At 43.0% G+C, this 17,349-nt stretch overlaps 1 protein-coding gene across 3 annotated transcripts in view; it reads right to left on the reverse strand.

Annotated features, from left to right (window-relative positions):
- The window catches only part of SLC30A6 (solute carrier family 30 member 6), a 41,580-nt gene extending 25,519 nt beyond the window's left edge, over nucleotides 1–16,061 (reverse strand). The window contains exons 1-6 of one of the 3 annotated variants that reach the window (XM_075862781.1): nucleotides 15,945–16,061; nucleotides 12,356–12,442; nucleotides 6,590–6,674; nucleotides 6,374–6,416; nucleotides 4,333–4,398; nucleotides 927–1,007 (exon numbers count right to left, since the gene is read on the reverse strand). In XM_075862781.1, the coding sequence (XP_075718896.1) occupies nucleotides 927–1,007; nucleotides 4,333–4,398; nucleotides 6,374–6,416; nucleotides 6,590–6,674; nucleotides 12,356–12,442; nucleotides 15,945–16,022 (440 nt within the window). In that variant the 5' untranslated portion in view covers nucleotides 16,023–16,061. Of the gene's footprint in view, nucleotides 1–926; nucleotides 1,008–4,332; nucleotides 4,399–6,373; nucleotides 6,417–6,589; nucleotides 6,675–10,086; nucleotides 10,179–12,355; nucleotides 12,443–15,944 lie in introns of those variants that run through there. The other 2 variants (XM_075862783.1, XM_075862782.1) reach the window with 2 other exon arrangements.
- Nucleotides 16,062–17,349: the final 1,288 nt, after the last annotated feature.

The raw sequence follows: 17,349 nt of genomic DNA on the forward strand, positions 1-17,349 counted from the left end.
ACCAAATGTATGTTAGTAAGAATTAGGGGACCAATGTAGGGAGTATGACTGCAGGATCAGACTACACAGGGTTTGTTTTCGGTTACCATGAAAATATAGAAGTATGTAGGGGAGAAAAGACACAAAACTATAGGACATTTTTAATTAAGACTTCATTTCAGATGCACTAGTGCAGGGGTAGGCAACATTGGTGAGGCCGAGAGCTACTATAATAATACAGCAGGTTCTTAAGATCTCCTGTGAAATAAATGTCAGAAGAGAATGGCAGACTTGGCGGACACTTGCAACCTAATTTGCATATTGTGTATGGGAGAATAGAAGTACTTTTTACAATACTGCACAAACTAAGATATGTAACAGGGTTGTTGCCACTGCATTCCACTATACCTAACTAGTTGTGTCACCAATTCTATAAAGAATGTGTATGTACTGTAGTTTTTTATATAACCAAACCAACAGGTCTTCAAGATCTACCATTTTGCTTAATGGAGTTTTACACGGGCCGATATTCACCCATGTTCTCCACCTATTAACGAGCGCAGATCAACAATACAGCTTGCCGACTGGTGCTCGTTTTCTCCAATCAAACGGACCAATGATCGGGATCATGGGTACTGCTGATCGTTCGGCCCGATACATTTGCATCACATATCCCTATTTACACAGGTAGATGTGCTGCCGACGAGCGTCCATTTTTTAGCTGCATAAAATGTGATCAGCTGATGAACGAGCGTTTGCTCTTTCAGCGGCTGATCTGTGCCCTGTTTACATAGGGCAATGATCGGGAATGAGTGCTTGTATGAACGCTCATTCACTCCATCATTGGCCCATGTAAAAGGGCTTTAAGCAACAGCACATAATCCAGTAAATCAGTGATTATTATGTACTGGCAAATTCTTAATAATCCTTTACATTAGGGTATTTACCTTCCTTTAAGTATGAAGAGTGCTCCTAATTGGGCCAGAACGGTGGATGCGAAAACCGCTAACACTTCAAACCTTTCAAATCTAAAAATAAACATGAAAGAATATAAGAAAAAATAAAATAAAAAAAATTCTAGTGTGTTAATCGTTAAAAAACCAAATGGAACATACATGGCTTTTAAGGACGATTTTGGTGGTACCGTCTACTGAATTTTAGAAGATCAATAAAGGTTTTGATGCACTGCAGACCATCAGAACACTCCTCTATCATATGGGGTGCACCTAACAGATCAGTCAAGCCGAATTCTGGCTATTCATGGCAGAATTCTACAACCCACTTAGAGAGTCCTAACAAAGACAACTGGAGACATTGTACATATGGGGATCTAGACCTCTCAACCAGCAAAAAGAAAACAATTTGAAAGAGTTTTACACAATTAAACGTTAGATCGCTGGGACCCCCAAAATCATTAGTGTGGAGATCTCAAGTCCCCTGTTCCTCCTCACCGTGGTACCAAGAGTGGTCATTACTGTATATTCTAGGGACAAAATTAGGTCGCTCATATGGATCTTTTCATCATACTTATTTGAATATTTGCATGTTCCGGGGTTGCGCGTGCGTGGATGAGCCTGGGAGCCTCGCCCGGCTTTCTGTCGTCATCACGCTGGTGCTGCGCCTGCTTCGTCTCCAGGGATACGCGTCCCTGGGGGCGCGCATGCGCGGTGCGGGCGTGACGACAGACGGCTGGGATCTCGCGGCTCAGGCCGGACTCCCGCGCATGCGCCGTGGACCGGTAATGGAGAAAAATACACACCTGAACACATTTTGCTACTATCTACCTAGCTATATATAAGTTTATACAATGCCACATCATTATACACTATCCCCTGAGGAAGCCAGTTTGGCGAAACACACGTCGGGGCGCCACCATTTCGGGCCGCAGAGAGGGGTCATCCATATATCCACCTTGATGGGTAAGCTTGCTACAACATTCATTTGTGCGTTCAGTAGATCCTGTGGATCTACATATGCTTTGGACATCTAATACTTTCCTCTTTTGGCCTGTTGGCCTGACTCTGACCTTTTCCCTTTCATCTATTCCTATCGTGGCAGTACTGGTCATGCAATTTTTTGATTCTGGGCACTCATCAATACATACTCATGTGATGCACCCTATGTTTCTCTTTAAATGCATCTGTAGAAATACTGATAGGTTGTGTATATGTCTACAATCTACCATTTAGACATTTGACTATTTTTTGGTCATTGTTACGCACATCAGAGCTAAGGAACCCATTTGTCGCAGGACACCCTAGATTTATCCTGTGATACAACCCACACTGTTCTTTTTTAGATCCCCTTGAATTTTAACATATGTAATTTTGTGTTGTATGTCCTAATAAAATTTGTATTTTCTCATTATACTTGTGGCGTTTTGGCTTCTTGTTCTTCAAGTTTTTTTTAAGGTCGCTCATATGTTGGTCTAAACACATGTCACAGTTACACAGAAATGAAAGATGTATCCAAAAAGTACATAGTAAATCCTGGTGAAATTTTCATTGCTTAAGACGTCAGAAGTTTTGTAAGACCAAAGCAAAGAATGTGTGGATGCCCAGGTAGGTTCTCTGGACCAATGGCGCAGCACCCAGTCGGAACCAACTACTGTAGAAGAATAGCCTCACACCACAGAAACGGCTATCCGACATTCAGTTCTATGTAATACGCGACTATACTGCCCTTTGATCTGTTTCCTCTCTAAGCAACACATGAGAAGATCGAAATCTTTATATCTGGAAATCTATGTGCGGTAAACACATCTGTAGATTTCTTAATTGTCCAAGATTTCAGGCACTAAACGGAAATACCCGAGATAGAACAGCATAGATACTGCCCCAGTTCCAACAAACATGAGAACCCAGAAAAAGAAGAAGATCACCTGACAAATAGTGGGAACCCCAACTCCTATCAGCTTAATGGAAAAAAACTAAACGGGAATAGAAAGTAGAAGCCTCATACTGATGGAAGGGGAGTCATTTCAGTTTCAGGGACCAGACTGCTAGTTGTAGGAATATAGATCCCAATCTATCTCCTCTACTAGATGATGGAGAATTATTAAGAGTTGGGCAGCTTTCACATATTAGCAGCAACAATTAGAACAGTCAGCAAGTAGGATATGTCCATTGTGTAGGTCTAACAGCTACATCTGGCCATACACTAGTGAAAGTGGACTTGGAGTTTACAGTTGGTCTGGAAAAGTTGGTTATAGATCCGAAAAAACAAAATCTCTGCCCTAGGGCTGGGCAATTAATCGGGAAATAAAAACGACGTCATCGTGCAAATTTTGGTTTTATCAATTATTTTTTCCCGGATTAAACTGTATCTGCATCTTTAGAACGCAGGGGGCTGTAAAGTCCATGATCTACCATTCACTATGTATCGCTGGACGCGAGGCAGTGACATCATCGCGCCGGTCTGCGCCGTGCCTAACAGACCCGAGGAGCAGAGAAATCTCCTCCACTCATCGTTGGAATGGGGTTAGGTAAGTATGTATATTATTATTTTTATCAGGCGCTATTAGAGATGTGGGGGCATTATACAGTGAGTGGGCAGCTGTGGGTGACTTTATACTGTGTGGAGGGCAGTTATAGGGCAGCTATGGGGGCATTATACTGTGGGGGCAGTTACGTGGCATTTTACTGTATGGATTGCAGTTATGGGTGGCATTATACTGTGTGGAGTGCAGTTATGGGTGGCATTATACTGTGTGGAGTGCAGTTATGGGTGGTATTACACTGTGTGAGGGCATGTATTGGGGGCATTATACTGTGTGGGGTGCACTACGGGGCCAATATACTGTGTGGGGGCAGTGTCAGAGTGTATATTATATTCAGTAGTATACACAGGCTTGGGATAAATATGAATTCAATGGCATAGCATTCAAATAGGTGGCATGGAATGCAAAATGGGATGTGGCCTAAAGAATTGTTCATTAATCGCAATCGAAGTTACATGTTCAATTAATCGCCCAGCCCTACTCTGCCCCCAGTTACAACTTACAAATTCACGACGCAGACAATTGGGGCATGCTAACTGGTGCCCATCTATTTATCATAGGCGATTTTCCTAATTATACCAATGGCTGCACCTTACAACGACCAGAAAAATCCAACATGTCAGATCAGATTTTCTACAGACATCTGTCTGCTATTGGTGTCTGTCACACTCGATCATATTACAAAAAATGCTGATAGTTGGCAGCAAACGCGGTGTAAGTCGGTCATTACAGAAGTCTATAACCACCAGCGTGTGGGCATGCTTATGAACAGTACTTTTGCGGTTAATTGTACAGCCTTGGTTTTTATATCCATTAAAACATTCAGATGCAAATAATAAGCAATAAGTACCTACCCAAAGGAATATGTGAGACTTTGTTTTTTCATCATAACCCAATAACTTATCCAACATGTTATTAAACTGCGAAAATAAAGACATCATTTGTCTAAGTGTTAACAGTAAATAATCCGAATACACACAAAATATCACACATGTAATGGTATTGTTAGGAAGAAACAGAACAAGAGGGCATATTCAGCTTCTAATATCATGTATAGAGCAAAACAAAATCGTTTTGGACTAATATGCATTAATACCTTTCCCTGCTCCCATAACTGGGCAGACTTGCTATTCTGGAGTCTCGGTAAACGTTTCAACACGTCAAAAGATAGAAAAAATATCGTAAGGAGCTAGTGGTCAGCAATGGGTTTATGGGTTTGAATCCGACCAGGGTATATGCATGGAGTTTATATTTTCGCTTTATGTTTTCCTGTATCTTCTATGCTTTGCCACAGTCTTCCCATTCCAAATATTACTTAACCCCTTAATGACCAGCCTATTTTAGACCTTAATGACCAGGCCATTTTTTACGTTTTTCCATCGTCGCATTCCAAGAGCTATAACCTTCCTATTTTTGCGTCGACATAGCTGTATAAGGTCTTATTTTTTGTGGGACAAGTTGTATTTTTTAATAGCACCATTTTGAGGTACATATTATTTATTGATTAACTGTTATTAACTTTTTTTGGGGGGGGGGGGAATAGAAAAAAACCTGAAATTTCGCCACTCTTTTTCGCGTCTTAAATCTACGCCGTTTACCGTGTGATATAAATAACACAATAACTTTATTCAGTGGGTAGTTGCGATTGCAGCGATACCAAATTTGTATCGTTTTTGTATGTTTTACTACTTTTACACAGTAAAAACGCTTTTTTTTCAAAATTATTTGTTTTTGTGTCTCCATATTTGAAGAGCCGTAACGTTTTGTTTTTTTTGTCGATGCGGTTGTATGAGGGCTTTTTTTTTTGCGGGACGACTTGTAGTTTTTATTGGTACCATTTTGGAGTAGATGCGAATTTTTGATCTCTTTTTATCACATTTTTTTTAAAGTCAGGATTCACAGAAAACAATTTTTCCATAGTTTTTTATTACATTTTTTACGGCGTTCACCGTGCGGGTTAAATAATGTTATAGCTTTATAGTCGGGGTCGTTACGGACGGGGCGATACCAAATATGTGTAACTTTTTTACTTTATTTTGGTTTTATAATAGTAAAGCATTTTGTAAGGGGAAAAGGTGGGTTTTTCTTTTTTTTTTTAAATTAACTTTATTAAACTTTTTTTTCACTTTTTTACTAGTCCCACTAGGGAACTTTAATATGCGATTCTCCGATCGCTATTATAATACACTGCAATACTTTTGTATTGCAGTGTATTACTGCCTGTCCGTTTAAAACAGGCATCTGCTAGGTCATGCCTCCGGCATGATCTAGCAGGCATTCGTTCCAGACAGACCTGGGGGCCTTTATTAGGCCCCCGGCTGCCATTAGAGACACAGACACTCGGCGATCGTATCCCCGGGTGTCGGTGGGGGAGAGAGGGAGCTCCCTCCCTCTCTCCAAAACCACTCAGATGCGGTGCACGCTATTGCGCACCGCATCTGAAGGGTTAAACGGGTGAGATCGATACTAATATCGATCTCACACGGCAGAGCATGGACGCCCCAAGCCCTCAGCTGCCTCTGGCAGCGGAGAGCAGGGAGATTTGACAGCTCCCTGCTCTGTTTACTTTATCCTGATGCAGTGCTGTAGAAAGGCATATGCATCAGAATAAAGCCTGTTAGTGGTCGCCGTTAAAAGGCGTATTGGCGGTCACTAACGGGTTAAAGGGCTTTTCCCATGAGAGACATTTATGACATATCCACAGGATATGTCATAAATGTCAGATAGATGCGGGTCCCCCCTCTGGGATCCACACCTATATCTAGGGCGGTTCCCCTAAACCCCGTTCTGCTAGTTAGCATAGGTATTTCAATACTCCAAATGCTACTGTCGAAATTATGCTGTAATATGTCAGATTAGGCCGAATAGTAAAATTACAATACCCAAAAGGCTTACCTGAAGAGGTCAAAAATTGTAAGATAGGTATAAGCGGTCAAAGCTGAAAAAGAAATACATCATATCACAATGTGCTAAAGTTAGGAGTTCTCTTAGTGTTCGGTAATCTGTATGGGTAATGTTTGTACTTTTAATTTTTGGGTAAAGGGTAGAATGTGGTACGGGAGAACATATACTGTCTGAGATGTAAACAATTGTATCTATATCATTACATACCCATACTGTTTGTAGAGCTGCACCACGTGAGCAAGAATCCTGTGCAAACCACATTTATTGCACCGAACAGCAAAATCTTCCATGACTGAAAACAAAGTCCAAAATCATTCAAATGGAATATTTTTCTATTTTTTTCTATTAAAAAACTTAAATTTGAAAATATGAAAAACAAATTTGAGTGTGCAACTTTTATAGGCATTTTCAATCTATTCAAAGATTCTGTGGTAATTCTGTCATTATTCCTCCAACTACACAGCACACAGCACATCCTGTGTGATGACATGCCATACGAGCGGGCCAGCCAATCATGTCCACCATAGGAACATCACTACATCAGGCCGTGAGGTGCCATCCCTACAGAGGACATGTCATCACACAGGAGTGTAAACATGGATACAATGGGGAACCCAAACTGCCGCCACGCAGAGGTGAAATATTTTGAAGGAAAGTAGATTAGCAATTTTATTATTTTAGCATTTCAGTCTCTTTTTTTTATTTTTTTTAATTGCCCAAAAACTTATTTAAAACGAAGGTGCACATCAGGCCCCATGCATACGACCGTGCCCGTAATCAAGGCCCGTGATTGTGGGCACGGCCGGCCGCCGACTGCCAACCGCATTTTCGGGCCGTGCTCCCATACAAAGTATGGGAGCGCGGCCCGCAAAATGCAAAAGAACGGACATGTTCCATAATTTTCGGAACATTTCTACGGAACAGACACCCATCCGTAGCGATAGGGAAAGGTGTCCGCGTTCAATGGAAGTGAATGGGTCTGAGGTTTTTTTTACGGTCGTGTGCATGGGGCTTCAGGATTTGCGGCTAAAAACTTCTGTACCAAATTCCGCAGGTTTTGGTGCAGATTGCGGAGAAGCTTATCATAAAAAAAAACAAAAAAACAGTATTATCACCTTACCAATTCCCTGCCGGTCTCTGTATATGGACGTCCAGGGACACATTGACACGTATGACCGCTGCAGCCTGTGATTGACTACAGTGATCACGTGTCGAGCGGTCATCTCTAAAGGCCGGTATACAGAGACCGGCGAAGAAGCAGGCAAGCGTTGCCATGGGAGCTCAAGGAGAATAAAGTGGATTTCATTTTAAACGATTATTCGCACTTGCGGATTTGCAGCAAAATTTGCAACACTAAGATCTGGTTGCAGATTTCTTCTTCCTTATTGAATTTAAAGTGTAGCTAAACGTTCGACAAACTTCTGACATGTCATAGTGACATGTCAGAAGTTTGGATTGGTGGGGGTCCGAGCACTGAGACCCCCACCAATCTCTAGAACGAAGCAGCTGAAGTGCTCGTGTAAGCGCTCAGCCGCTTCGTGTCTGGTCGGCTTTTTCCGGAAATAAATGTATCGTGTACGGACTCAATACAACGTCTATGAGCGCGTACACAGATACATCGGCTTTCCAGAAAAAGCCGAACAGAAACGAAGCAGCTGAGCGCTCACACGACCACTTCAGCTGCTTCGTTCTAGAGATTGGTGGGGGTCTCAGTGCTCGGACCCCCACCAATCCAAACTTCTGACATGTCACTATGACATGTCAGAAGTTTGTCGAACGTTTAGCTACACTTTAATGGAGAAAATCCACAACTAATCTGTGCTCATTCTGCCTCAGTAATCGACATGCTGCGGATTTTAAAATCACTTTGCGTGCTGAAAAAATAATTCTGCAGCATGTTAATGGGATTTGCTAAAATCTCATCCACATGGCTGGTACGGTAATCCGCTGCAGATTCACCATGCACAAATCCGCAAGGAAAGTCTGCAGCAGATCCGGTACCTGGGAATTCGCCTCAAGGCTAGAAACACACATGCAGTGTACACAGTATAGAACACATTCTATCCTATGAGTCAATACACACGACCGTGGTTACCACGGTCCGTGCTATGTTTGGATGCCCAGACTGCAAGAAAAATAGGACAAGTCATTTTACGGGCTGCATTTGCTGTCCAGGCAACTTAAAGTCAACGCACAACTTGTGTGTGCACGGTCCGTGATTGCAGACGGGCCGCGGATGACACTCCTCGGGCCGTCCGCACTGTAATCACTGACCGTGCACACAGCTACAGTCGTGTGCATGAAGCCTTAAACAAGTTTTTTTATTGGTCCAGAGTGTAGCATGTTGTACTGCCATCTAGCGGCCAATGTGACAAATTAGGGATGTGATGATACCAGAATTTGGACTTCGATACTGATACTTTGTGTAGTATTGCGATACTCGATACCAAAACGATACTTTTGCCAACAATAATAAAAAAAAAGTTCTACCATTTTCTGATGTGAGGCGCTTGGTGTGATGAATTTTGAACCTCCATGTGCCTCATATTAATAGTAATTAAACCCATCATGTTCCTCAGTCATAATGGACAACATTGGGTTAATGTGAGGTACATGATGGGGTTAATTACTATTAATGTGAGGCACATGGAGGTTCAAAATTCATAATACCTCGTGCCTCACATTAATAAGCGAAAGCAAGCAGTTTTTTATTTTATAACAGCGTAAACATGAATGACGCTATAAATGTGTTATTACGGTCACGACGATACCGAATGTGTATATTTTATGTATCGAGACTTATTTTAATGTTTATTGTAATGTGTGCGTGTTTGTTTGTTTTATTTAACACTACTTTATTTATTTTTTTACTTTTTTATTTTCAAACTTTAATGTACTGGCATATACCTATATACGGATAATACACAGGCAGTTGTTAGGACATACCTAAGTATGCCCTAACAGGAAATATGGTCAGGCAGCCCTGGGGCCCTTCAATGGACCCTGGGCTGTCTGCCCATATATGGTATGGCCCTCGATCGCGTCACAGGAATTCCCCGTGACGCGATCCAAAGGGCATCCCCCCTTCTCATTTTCCCCTGAATGCTGCAGTCAGCTTTGATCGGAGCATTCAGGAGAATAGCGGCGGAGATGAGAGGTTTCTCTGATCTCCGCCGCGGGGCTGCGGCTGTGTATTACAGCCAGTGCCCCGCTCCTAACAATAAGTGTGCGCGCAGTCAGCATGAGGTGATGCAGCCGGCGCTGCACTAACGAGCGGCGGCACAGGCACTGAAGACAGAACATGGGGGTGTTTTGCAGTGCGCCCGCCAAGTTCTGTCTTCAGTGCTGGCAATCATTAGTGCAGCGCCGGCCGCATCCCATCATGCTGACCGCGTGCGCACTTGTCAGGACTCAGGAGCGGGTCAATGGCTGTATTACACATCTGCAGCCCCGCTCTCATACATTCATGTATTACTATACTTAGCTGTGCGGCCGCACAGCTTAGTATCGAAATACATGACAAAGGTATTGCACCGTTTGAGGGTGCACGGTATCAAAACAGTATCGAAGTTTCGACACATCGTGCATCCCTATGACAAATATAATTGTGATAACATTTTTAAAAGGATAGACATCAGTAAATCAATAAACATGTTAAAAATCAAAACATTGATATTCACAATCTGGAGAACAATTTTTGGTACCGAGTATTCTCTAAAGTCATCGATGTTTTGCACTTCGAAAAACCTGAAGCATCCTTATCTGCCATGGTTTTGCCACAGATTTTTTATATTGCCTTCGACAGGGAAAGTGACGGCATAAAAAAAAACAAAAAAAAAAAAACGCATGTAAAAACACAATCGCAGTTTTCCATAGAAGCAGGTGTAGAAACATTTCCTAGAACTCTTTTTTTTTTTAACAAAAACATGATTGGCATAAATCCTCATATATTAGCGCCAAGTGTGAACACGTTCTAAGGGAAGATTCTGAAGTTTGTTACCGAACAATCATAGTTGTTATGAACATTGTTTGACAGTTATGCGATCCACTGCAGGAGAACGGTTTTACAAGTGATAAGGCCCTATTCACATAGCAGGGATAGTCGGCGGAGTGAAGGCCATTTATTTAACGTCCGTCACAGGGCCGCAGAAAAACAATGGACCCCAAATGGGGTTATTCACACGGCCGATTTTTTGATGGCCTGGTAAAAAAAACAAAAAACTGGACCATGCCCTATTTACTCACGGCTGCACAGCTCCCACGGCAGTCACTTGGATGTGATCCGAGTTACGGCCGTGCTTTCTGCCTCTCGCTCTCCCCTTCTCCACACAGTGCGAAGTGCATGTGAGGAAGAGATTTTTTTGCTGTCGGTAGTGCCACAGCCCCCTAGTAGATAGCACCCCCTCCCCTGTAGATAGCGCCACTGTAGCTCCCTGTAGGAGCTGAATCCCTCTGGCCGGAGATTCCGCTACTAGATGGAGCCCCTGACGTTACTATCCATATATGGACAGTGACATCAGGGACAACTCCTGAAGTGAAATCCCCAGCCAGAGCGTTGCCCACGTTCTGGCCGGGGATTCCACTGCAGAAGCCCCTGCATTGCCGACGCTCTGGCCGGGGATTCCACTGCAGAAGCCCCTGACGTCACTATCCATGTATGGACAGGGACATCAGGAGCAACTCCTGAAGCGAAATCCCCAGCCAGAGAGTTGCCGACGCTCTGGCTGGGGATTCCGCTGCAGAAGCCCCTGACGTCACTATCCATATATGGACAGTGACATCAGGGGCAACTCCTGAAGCGGAATCCCTGGCCAGAGGGATTCCACTCCTACAGAAAGCTACAGTGGCACTACCTACAAGGGGGCTGTGTGGCACTACCTACAGAGGGCATCAACATCTGCGATTGCTGTCCCAATTGCCGATAAATCAGCCAAAGCTGCAGTACACGGTTTAATAGTTGTGAGAACATGGTAGCAAGTAAAAAATAGCATAGAAAAAGACAGAAACCCATGAAAAGAAGCTGAGGGATTAGACAAAGCTCTATATACTCTGAAAGCAAGATAAAATTGTGACTGGGCGATCATGTGACCTTCCTGTAGGTGTTTTTGTGGGTTGGAACCCAAAAAAATAGAAATTCATCAGTTTTTAAAATGGATGGTGAAAAACGGATGCAAAGCAAAACGGGTCACAATCGTCCGTTAACAACGTAAACACAGCCCGGAATGGATGCAAAACGGCCCAGAAAAGCTGACTAAAACATCTGTTTTTAATTGTCCGACACCCGGACCCTGTCGTGTGAATAGAGCCTAACACTTATGAACAAAAAGTCAGCAAGATCATAATAAAACTTCATAAACCCCAAAAAAATTTTTTACAAAGATGGTCCTCAATCATGTGGAAACTACTATGGGCTAGTTGGTTTTTTTTTTGCACTGTTTTTGATGCGGAGACCGTGCCAAAAAATGGCCGAAATTGCCTCCCATTGATTTCAATGGGAGGCGGCAGCGTATTCTCTTGCAAGTGGCAAAAAAACGCTTGCAGGGGAAAAAAGCGACATGCTCTTTCTTCCTGCGGTTCCGTCTCTAACCTGCCATTGAAAAAAATTCCATCAACCAAGGCCTTCACAACCTGTTTGTATAATCCTACGGATAGCCTCACAATCTATGTGTTCTGCACACCCAAATATCAATATGTGCCCAAACTGGAATATGTGTGCTAGAATGATTAAGGATTTGATGCAGCATCACCAACGTTGGTTCGATCAATTGTCGAATTCAGCTGCATACATTTTGTAACGCTCGGTTTCTATGGATTGTTCAACCGCATAATGAAAATCACTATGTAGTCCAAGATTTATACTCTATGCATACAATAAAGGGTAGAAAAGTCAGTGCTATAAAACAAAAACTGATTATTAATGTTATTCCAGGCATAGGTCCGATCATGCTTTCTGAAGTCTTAGCAACTACTTACCCTCCGATCAGATGTCACTAGTCGAAACTCTTGTGTTAATTTGCCTAAAACTGAACGCTGTGTCTTCCGGAAAAGATGTATGGTCCCCTTTATTAAAGAAAAGCATATTAGTGTCTTTCAAATGGGGAAAGGCAAATGCAAAGAAAAGCAAAAAAACACGGTGTAAAACATCATTACAGAATCAAGTTATATCATAAGCCCCTCCCTGTCACTTCCATACACTAAATGTGTCAATCCTTATAGATCCACTATATATCAATCCACTATAGATCAATCTTTATAGAATTGTATGAAAGAGACAGAGCAGGCAAGGTGTAGTTAATTCTTCAGGCTATCCATTAGTATTCTAAATCTCTATTCAATATATAGGCCAAAACTTTGGAAACATCTTCTGAATTCCTGCCATTTAACACAAACCATGACTCTAGGCTAGAACATATCACACTCTTCAAAGCTATTCCTCGGAAAGCCCACTAGCTGCAAGTATTTATTACCAGGTACCAACTTGTTTGAGTTTCTACATGTGCAGAATATTATTTACATATAAATTTCATGAAGTTGAGGAGACAAGTCCATGACGTTTAGTCATCTACAGAAGTTTAAGGGTGCAAATGCTGGGACTTATGGCGTGCCGTATACTTATTAAAGGGAAGGGAATGAACCCCTTGTTAATCAGAGGCCAGTGATCAGCTGATCGCTGCAGGTCCGGTTTCTTTAACCCCCATGCGATCTGCTGTTATCGACAGATCAAACAATTCTCCACTGTAGAGGAAGAAGTTGATAACGCACTGCTGCGACTTCTATGAAGGATAGGATGGGGGGGGGGACTAATCACAGCTGTGCCTACTATGAGGCGTGGTGAGAAAAGGCACAACCAGTACCACTGTGGGAGGAGTCACAGCTGTGCCTACTATAAGGCGTGGTGAGAAAAGGCACAACCAGTACCACTGTGGGAGGAGTCACAGCTGTGCCTACTATAAGGCGTGGTGAGAAAAGGCACAACCAGTACCACTGTGAGAGGAGTCACAGCTGTGCCTACTATAAGGCGTGGTGAGAAAAGGCACAACCAGTACCACTGTGGGAGGAGTCACAGCTGTGCCTACTATAAGGCATGGTGAGAAAAGGCTCAACCAGTACCACTGTGGGAGGAGTCACAGATGTGCCTACTATAAGGCGTGGTGAGAAAAGGCACAACCAGTACCACTGTGGGAGGAGTCACAGCTGTGCCTACTATAAGGCGTGGTGAGAAAAGGCACAACCAGTACCACTGTGGGAGGAGTCACAGCTGTGCCTACTATAAGGCGTGGTGAGAAAAGGCACAACCAGTACCACTATGGGAGGAGTCACAGCTGTGCCTACTATAAGGCATGGTGAGAAAAGGCACAGCCAGGACCACTGGGAGAAAGGTGGGAGGAGTCACAGCTGTAACTACTATGGGGAAGGGGTTACAAGGCACTGCTGAGACCACTGGGAGAAAGGTGGGAGGAGTCACAGCTGTAACTACTATGGGGAAGGGGTTACAAGGCACTGCTGAGACCACTATGGGGGAGCCTTTTTTCTTATTATACAAACTGCAGATACATTACATATATACATAAATATTTAAAGAGGTCCTTTTACTAGGTAATATAAGTTGTACTGGTTAACTGACCTGAATAGTGCTGTCTCCCGGATTCCAGCGCTGTTTTTCTTTTTTCCCTTTTTTTCCAGAGATATGACTCCATATATGCTTATTGGCTGTAGTTAGCCAACGGGGTGGAGCTAGCTTCCCTGCCTCTGATGCACACCAACTAGCGAGAGGCAGCTTGAGGGTAGTTCACGCCCTGCTGGCTAACTACAGCAAATTAGTAAATAGAAAGCCAATAAAACCGTGGGCCACATCTCCAGAATGTGAGGAGGGGTGAGGATCCAGGAAAAAAGAAAAACAGTGCTGGAATCGGGGAGAGAGCGCTATTCAAGTCAGTTAACAAGTTCAATTTATATGACCTAGTGACAGGTCCTCTTTAAGATCCAATTTGATTCATTTAAATGCATTTTTTTTTTTTTGTTAACCTTTTTCCAAACCACCCTTATAGGAGTCACTTGCTCCTTAAAGGGAACCGATCACTGAAAACGCAGTCCGATCTTCATGCCTGGAGAAGCTGCGTATATTGATATATAGTTTTGTGGGATAAAATTCTGTAAAACTTGTAATTTAATCATTTATATTTTTGCTCATTCTGGGTTAAGGAGTCCAGGAATCTCACTCAATGATTGACAGCCTTGCCTCTGAGTGTGCATACAGAAATAGAGGTCAATCACTTTATAGGACCGCCCACTGGACTCCTAAGCCTAGAATGAGCAGAGGATTAGATCAATAAATTACAGGTTATACCAACTCTTTTCTCACAAAACTATATAGCAGTCTACGGAGATCCTCCTGCATATAACATGATGACCGCAGATCAAACTACATTTTGAATATGACTGTTTCCCTTAAAGCTGGACATGTGCATTAGATTAAGAATGGCCATAAATCGCTAATACGAATAACCAATCACCAATTTGGCAGACATTGGTCAATTATCGGCAATCACAAAATATTTTATTTTTAAATCAATGACAAACAAGCAACAAACTAGCCATACACATTAGATCAAAGTCATCTGACAATCTAATGTGTGTGGGAGCAGCAGGACTGTCCGAGACAGCAGGTATTCCCACAAGAGAGAAGTGGCGGGCACAGGGGTCTGGCAGCGGCAGACCTGCCTCTTCCCATTGAGATAAACAGACGTGGTGAGGCTCAGCCAAGCAGCGTGTGCATGGGAAGGTCTAGGAACATCACAGTCATATGTGAAAGATATTTCATGTGCATGGCCAGGTTTTCCAATGGATAGGCGACTATGAGATAAATGGTTACTCCGGAGTGGACGCAACTCTCCTCTCCGGCTAAGAGGCCAATCACAAGCAGGAGATCCCCTATATGACATCCATATGTCCTAGTTGTTCAGTGCAGTATATATATATATATATTTATTTTTTTATAAACCGGTCTCTGATCTCACATGTAGACAATTATTACATATCATAGCGTACATGGATGTGAGATACATATATATGGATATTCCGCATATCCACAAGTGTGACGTATGCAACTTACTGAATATGTGCCTGCATCATGGTGTATTAATCTTTATTCCAAAAAATATATACTTATTTATTGAGGAAGGGGGAGGAGCTAGATATGTAAACAAACACTGACCCCCTCCTCCTTGACCACCCTCAATATGTCCAGTGCCGGAACTATTTATATATTCCTAGAACTCCTTACAAATGCAATGGACACTCAAGGACGGTAGAAACACCGCTTGGTTTAATAGTCCCAGCACATGAACCTTAAGGGACCACTCACAACCCGAGGAAAGGGGACGTATATTCCATAATTCCATATGACACCTGCATTTCAACTTAGACTCTGTGTATAAGGGAAATATGGAAGCGGAGTGGTTACGGCTCTATCATTTCTTCTACTTTCTGGCGCCACATGCTGACACTCGCCCGCATTCTGACACTCGCGACCCATCTCCATACCAGGACACATAACACTCACCATCTTTAGGAACCCGGGGCCGGAAGAGCCACTGACGGAGGAGGACCATGTTGGCATGGAGACCGGCTTCTCATTCATTGGTTGGAAGGAGAGCGTCACGTCAGCGTCTAGTCACGTGCCTATTTCCTCTACGTGGCCGGAAGCCATCTTTACTTTGGGAACGTTGTGATGTTGCTGCAGAATGCATATATTAAAGTCACCTGTAGGGGGCAGTTAAAGACCGGGACAGAAGGAGCGATTTGTGATTCATGTAATACACCAGACATAACATCTGGATTTCTGCCCATAAATAAAATAATAACGTGAAATCCACCAAAAATCCATCTTCTCCAGATATCAAAGTGACATATAGCGGAAGAAAGTTTAATGGGGGATCTGTGCTCACAAACGTCCATCAAAGGGCTAAGGGTACCTGTGAAGCTTGTTAGTCTACGTCTGTCGTATGAAGTCATGCAATAAAAGTCGTAACCAAAGGCGATTTTCATGCATTTTCATGTAATTATCGTTTTTATAGCTAAGCATACATTCTAAAATAAAATGCTGCAACTTGTCAATATTGGATCTGATAACATGATATACTGAGAATTTGTATATTAAAGGCCTGTTCACATCAGCATCAGGGTTCCGTTGATGGTTTTTTTTGGGCGGAAACAATAGTGCAGTCGACTGTCCAAAACCCAAGAATAATGGGGCAGTCCAAAAACAAATACAAGAAAGATCTGTCAGCCATAAATGTAATGAAAGAATTTCACTTGGACGAGGCAATCCGTGGCCAAAATGAGAGGAGAGTTTAGGGTTATCATTAGATAGAGAGGGAAGTGTCTAATTATATCTATCCAGTGCTTAAACAATTTTTTTAGAGGAGACACGTAATAACAATCTATAAAGTGCTGAAAGATGCTTAGCCAAGATATACTGCGACACCCGGTCTTCCAGGGGAGATATACAGGGTCTCCCATTATGACCTGCATATTGTGACCATAGAGTGTGATGCAATTGGGAATAACGGAGCCACAAATATGGAGGTACTCAGGTGTGGGATCCTGCCCGTTCGCCCCGGTTCTTGTTAAAATTAGAGCCGGTTCACACAACCGGGGTGATGCAGGAAACCGTAACCGGTCCCCTGTACTCAATTGTGTCCGCGAACTTAGGACGCGCATACAATTGAGTTGCCTAGCGCTGCCCTGGCGAGGCACTTGATGCCTCGCCATTTGGCGCTTTAGCGATGACGCAGTCGGTGCGATGAAGTCATCACACCGCTGTGTCGTCCAGCTGGAGGAGGCATGGTGTCGCTTGAGGACGGTGTCGGCACCGGTAAGTATATAATGTATTTGTTTTTTTCAATTTTATGTGGGCAATGTTGGGGGCCTTATGTATAGGGGACATTAACTACAGGGGACTATAT

This window comes from Rhinoderma darwinii, chromosome 4 (genome assembly GCF_050947455.1).
Source record: "Rhinoderma darwinii isolate aRhiDar2 chromosome 4, aRhiDar2.hap1, whole genome shotgun sequence".
NCBI lineage: Eukaryota > Metazoa > Chordata > Amphibia > Anura > Rhinodermatidae > Rhinoderma > Rhinoderma darwinii.